This window comes from Vombatus ursinus, unplaced genomic scaffold, assembly GCF_900497805.2.
Source record: "Vombatus ursinus unplaced genomic scaffold, bare-nosed wombat genome assembly UNPS02004801.1, whole genome shotgun sequence".
NCBI lineage: Eukaryota > Metazoa > Chordata > Mammalia > Diprotodontia > Vombatidae > Vombatus > Vombatus ursinus.
Genome location: NW_020944579.1, coordinates 7,441 through 13,393, shown reverse-complemented (window position 1 = coordinate 13,393; position 5,953 = coordinate 7,441). Strand labels below are relative to the sequence as shown.

General features: G+C 51.6%; 1 protein-coding gene across 1 annotated transcript; it reads left to right on the top strand.

Moving 5' to 3' along the window:
- Positions 1-1,763: 1,763 nt before the first annotated feature.
- LOC114027747 (SUN domain-containing protein 2-like) lies at positions 1,764-4,940 on the top strand. The gene is made up of 4 exons (XM_027841861.1): positions 1,764-1,982; positions 2,283-2,376; positions 3,655-3,728; positions 4,762-4,940. The coding sequence occupies exons 1-4, from the start codon at positions 1,964-1,966 to the stop codon at positions 4,938-4,940; spliced, it is 366 nt and encodes a 121-aa protein (XP_027697662.1). The 5' UTR covers positions 1,764-1,963.
- The last annotated feature ends 1,013 nt before the right edge of the window (positions 4,941-5,953 follow it).

The following is a 5,953-nucleotide window of genomic DNA, read 5'->3' as shown; positions in this document are numbered from 1 at the left end:
TTGTAGCATGAGTATAATATTCCTCAAGAGCTGTGATGGTGAAATGAAGAAAAAGTCTATAGAGGGCCAGGGCTGTTTCTCATGAAGCCTATTGCCCAAGAGTCAGGGTTAGGATCAGCTGGTTAGCTTGGACCAGTACATGTGACCCCTTCCACCCACCCGAACAGGGTTTTGGGTGGTGAGGGAAACCAAAGACTTGGAAGAGAAGGTGGTTCTTTCCCTCCAACTTACAGTCTATGGGGAGAAGAACAAGTCGTGTTTGTGAAGCAACCCAATCACAAGTCCAGTGTTACAAGCTCAGATTCGATAAAGATGCTGTGAGGGAGAGAGTCAGCAAAGAGTTGGGCCTCTGTTTCAGCAGGGAAGCCTAGTGCAGGATCCTTTTGAGAGTAGATTTAGTGGCCAGTCTGAGGCAGGGCTGAGCTCAGGCCATGAGGTTGGTGAGCTTGACCCTGGTAGGCAGCCATCATCAATGTGCCTTGGAGCTGCTTCAGAAGCACCTGAGGAGAGAAGCTGCCAGCCCATCTTCCCTTTTGGAGGAATGAGTCTGGGGAATTTGGTCCCTCCCTTTCAAAGTCGCCCGCATCAGTCCCTTCTCAGGCTCTCCCAGAAAATAGCATCAAGTCACTCAGTCAGTAAGCACTGCTTCTCATTCCTTCTTTGGGGAATTTCCAGAATTACTCAAGTCAAAGGCTTTGAGGATGTCTCGGCGCAGTGAGCGCCTGCGCCTCCGTTACCAGGCACTTGGTGATGGAGGCAACAGCAGCAGCAGCAGAAGCAGCAGCAGCAGTGGAGGGAATTCCCAGGTGGCTGAGCAGCACACCAACCGGAGGGAGGGTCCCCTCAGGTAAGAGGAGCCAGAGGAGACTCAGCTGCCTTCTCCATCACAACTCCCCAGGGCAGCCAAGGGCCTTGGCTGCTGCCATGTGCACACTTCTTTCCTGCCCCCAATTTTGATAGACACTTCACTCTACTGCTTGCTTTCCCCCCAAACCAGAGAATTTCCTCTCCCCCTGTGGTCCCACCCTTTGGCTGCTGCTGCCTTCTCTTTCTGAGAACAGCAACTGAGGAGGGGCAACTTTGAGCATAGAGAAGGCTGGAAACCCTGAGGCCTGAAGCTGGGCAGGGAACAACCCCTCTCAGCCACAGATCTCTTCTCCCTGGCCGAAGGCCCATGCTTCTTAGGGTGAAGCCAGGTGGGTGAAGGGCCTGTGGGTGAGGAGACATTTTCAGCTGATTCTTGGCTCCCCTGATACCTCATCCTGGTGGTTTCATGTGGAAAGAGCTCCCCGCCCCTCCCCAGCCCATGGTAGCTATGGCTTGCTTGAATCCTGCCTCACACGTGATAAATTATTCATCCCTTTAAGGAAAAGAACAGCGAAAGAGGGCTTTGGCTATCATTACTTTTCATCCTTGAAGTCTCCAGCAAAGTCTCATTCCCCTGCAGGCCTTGCCCCTTCCATTTCCTTCTCACCTGTCCTCTTTTTCACCCTCTTCTCTTTGCTCTTCATGCTTGCTGTCCCCCAGGACTCTGAGGAGGAAGTCCAGTAGGGTCAAAGGCTTCTCACCAGGCCTCTCACCAGCCCCTCATCTGGCCCTGTACACCTGTAACACCCCTGAATCCTCCTCAGGGTACTTCTCTGAGGATGACTCTGCAGGTAGGCATCACTTCTTCTGCCCTGGAGGCCCATTCCCCAGGCACTGCCCCACTTCCTTCAAAGGGTGCCCCATAGCTGGGGGTGGAGCAAGTATCTCTCAGACAAGAGGAAGAGAGAACTCAGCAGTCTGGCTCCAGTTGGGGGATTGAAGGGTGGAGGGGGGGCTCAGGCCTCAGACATGGTTGTCTCTCCTTCTGGGTGGATGCTCATTTCTTCCCTTCCCTGCAGGGCACTCCGTTATCCACCAGCCTGGCTCTGCATCCACCTCCAATAATGGTGCCTCCCAAGTTGGCATCTTTAACTGGATGGCAATATACATTTCAGGTGGGTTGTACCGGGGGGTGGCCACAGTGCCCAGGGGAGTGGTGCTTCGCTGTACCGAGAAGAGTTTCTTCATGCCTATGCAGGGCCAAGCTGGGCCAGGGTGGAGTAACTTGAGGACTCTATGGGGAGATGGGCTTATTATGGAAGGATCCCCAAGCACAGCTGAAGAGCTCTGGGAGGATGGAAGAGCAGAATAGCCAGAAGCAGCTGCAGAGTTGGCATGCTGGGAGACGACTAGATCTGGGAAAGGATGGGCTGGCAGGGGCACGCCTTTGAATCCCTCTGCTGGAACCTTTACAGGTTGGCTCTTTGCAGCATTCCAGTGGTGCCTGGGAAACGCCTGGCACTGCCTGACCACAGCTGCCTCCCTCCAGGATTTCTTTCTGTTAATCAGGTCAGTGAGGCCTCCCTGGGGCCTGTCACAATCTAAGATCCACTGCTCCAAGGGACTCCACAATCCTCCAGGTCAATTTCCCCTTAGGCTTTGCCCTGTTCCTTTTCAGCTTTTGGAGACTTTTACTAAATGAATCTTATGATAGACTCAGGTCAGGGCCAGGAGTGTGCTGGGACCAGCTGCAACCTGCTCCTGAGAGTCAGCTCCCAATTAGGGCTTCGTTGAGTGTCTCCACTGAAGAAGATGATGGGAGAAAAGGGTTGTGTGTGCCTTGCCCTCCTCCAGAGCTGGTTGTTGAACATTTAGCACCACACGCCTGCCCCCATTCCTCTTGCATCTTCAGGGAAGTGGGTTGGCTCTGACTGCAAGTGGGACTCTGTTCTTGAGTATCTTTTAGGAGCTCTCCCCTCAATAGTTCCTGCCTCTGATCACAACTGAGTCTGGTGAGTTCACTTCTGCTAGTCTGAGGGTCCTGAGTTTGCAGGGACACTCCCTCCTTTGGGGTTCCAATCCAGAATTTTCTGCCCAGTCTTCCAGGTCTCCAGGCCATGCTTGCAGTTTCTCTGTGGAGGAGCATGGGCAGGTCTCCAGGCTGCCTCCAGGGCTGAATCCAGGAGCCTCTAGAGCAGGGGTGGGGAACCTGAGGCCCCAGGCCACATGTGGCCTTCTAGGTGCTTCGGTGTGACTTTTGAACTGAGTCCAAGTATGACAGAATCAATCCTTTGCGGAAGGGGATTGATTGTGTGAACTCTGGCCACAGTGGAGGACCTAGTGGACCACATGTGTCCTTGAGGCTGGCAGGTGTCCCAGGCCTGCCCTGGATTCTTGCGACCCTAGGCTGGGCCAATGGTGACCAGCCAGCCTCAGCAGGGGTCCCTCCTGCAGCTCTTCCGAGTCCAAATGGACAAGCAATGTAAGGACTTAGACAAGAGAAGACTGCCTAATTCATGAGCAGCACATTAATGTAGTTCTGATGGAGGCCTGATAGGGAAACACCTTCCACTGCACCTGTCAAAGGGCAGCATGTCCCTTTGCATAACAACATGAGCGCCTTTTGGAAAAGCCAAGTTTTCTCCTTCTACTTTACCCCAAGGGTTGTCCATACAAGCCCAGTTCTCCACTTCCTGGGTACCCAGTGGCAGGGAGTGGAGGTGGGAGGGGGAAGAGTGGGCACACCCTTTTGGTTGTTCCATTTGCCACTTAGGGAGGGTCTGCCAGCAGCCAGGGGTGGTGAAGGGCAAATGCTAACATCTCCTCCTTCATTCCCATGAAATGCAGGAGCTTTTTCACTCGGAAGAAGTTGCTCCTCTTTGTCTTGGGGATGCTGTTCTTTGTGGCTTCGCTGGCTTATGGTGAGCCTTGTGGAGTGCCCAGGTCGGCCACTCCAGATGGGGGCGAAGGACAAGGGTTTGGGGACAGGGCCTTCAAAGTTTGGAAGGGAGATCGTTGAAGGGGAGCCTTTAGGGAGCCAAAGGGACAAAAGCCCTGGGAAAAGGGACCCAGGCCACATATGGGCAAGCTGTCCTGCCTCAAATGTCAGAGTTCTGTCCTGTCTCTCCTTCTCCTCTCCATCTAATCCAACAAACCTTTATTGTGTAGCTTGTGTATGCTGGCCTCAGAGCCTCATGCTGCAAGGTCAGGGTGGCTGTGCCACCCACCTTGAGCATGTCAGGGGCATGGAGGTAATTTATCTGTGCCTTCAGTGGTCCCTGACCCGGCACTTGAGGGTGAGGGATTGAGAGAGGCGCTGAATCAGGAAGGAATCTATTATCTGAGGAAGACACACAGCCGATGCCAGGTCTGGAGGGCTTTGCCCCTTCTCATTGGTGAGAACACACAGGCCAATAGAAACAGGCATGATCCCAGAAGGGCTGGGCTCTTGGTCGGGAGACATGACATCACTCAGTCCATACTGTGAGATCAAGTCCAGCTCAGGAATGATGATACCACATGCAGATGGTCACCAGCGGCTGTCTGCAGTCAGCCTCTCTACAGAGAGCGTTCTGGTCCTCATTCAAACGGGACAGGGCATTGTGTTGACCAGACTTGGGACCAGAAAGCAGCCCTTGTGGCTTCAGTCTCCATGTCCTCTCCCAGCTGAATCTCATCCCTCATTGTTGCCATCATCCAAAAGTATTTAATGACTTCTTAGAGGATCCTGAGAGAGGGATCCCTTTCCTGAAGGCTCTTGGGATGGAAGTGGCTCTAGCCATAGCCTTCCAGATCATGGGGCCCCTAGCATATCTGCCTTCCTTAGGCTGGGATCCTAGCTCACATCGACGTGACACTGCCATACTCAGGCTGGATGGAGGTCCTCACCCTAGACTTCTTGCCCTTCTGACACCTCAGCCTCTGTCTCAATGAGCCTTTTCTCCCGTGTGCTAGGTGCTTGGTGTTTCTACCCCTATGGACTACAGACCTTCCACCCTGCTATGCTCTCCTGGTGGACAGCCCGTGGTAGCAGCAGGAGAGAGGACAGGTGGGAACCAGCACAGTCCCCCTCATATTTCCAGGTGAGCTTACCTGGTCTGTGCTGGCTCCTTCTGGCGCCTGCAGCTCAGTGAAGCACAGTTGGGTCTGCAGTTTCTTTTTAGCAGAGGTTTTTTTGATCTTCCAGGGCTTACATGCCCAGCTTTCCTCACTTCCCCAGGGTCTATGTTCCTTTGGCTGGGGCGAGGCATCCTCCCAAGGCAAAAAACCCCACTACTTCCTGATTCTTGTTTAAGCTGCTTGCCTTTTGTTGTTCAAGTTACCCCTAGCCTGGAGGTGTTTACTCTTCTCACCTAACCCTGTCCTGGGACTTTTCTGTTTATCTTCTGGAATTGTCCCAGAAAGACCCCTGTTGTGCCCCTATGAGTCTTTGTTTTTGCTCCTACTTTGTTGACCCTAAGGTACTATTTTCTCAGGTCATGGCCAGCAGAGGTGGCAATTGGCATCCTCTTCAGCAGGTGTCCAATTATAACTTTGTCAACTACTGGTGGAAGGGAAGAGGGCCTACCTGAGGAGCTAGGCCCAAGGCCCCTGCATGAGAGACCCCTCCTACTCATTTGGCATTATGATAGTGATAGGACTCTCTCCCACCAGAAAACATCCTGGTTATTGTTCAGAAAGCCAGCTTTGGGAGTTGTTTTGCTCCAGCTCCCTGACTCAGGGTATGATGGTTTCCAATTCACGCCAGAACCAAAAATAGTACTCTAAAATTCCTAGAGAAAGAACCGATCTAAACTTCTAACTAAAAGAACTAGAAAGAACTTCTAACTAAGAAGTAGTTAGAGAGTAATTTTACACACACACACACACACTCACATACACATAAATGTATAACTATTTTGTCTAATGGCAGCCATCTGTAGGGTGGGGGAAAGGGAAGAAAAAAAGGACAAACATTACAATATAACTTTATTATATATTTCAGTGGCATAGCAAGTTGTACATAATAGATTTGCAGTTTCATATGCAATCATATTTTTTTAAATTTCAATTTGTTGGGAAAATTCTTGTTTTATTCCATAAATTAAAAATGAACTTTAACAAAAAATCTTCAAAGGAAGTAAGGATCTTCTCTGAATGCAGTGTG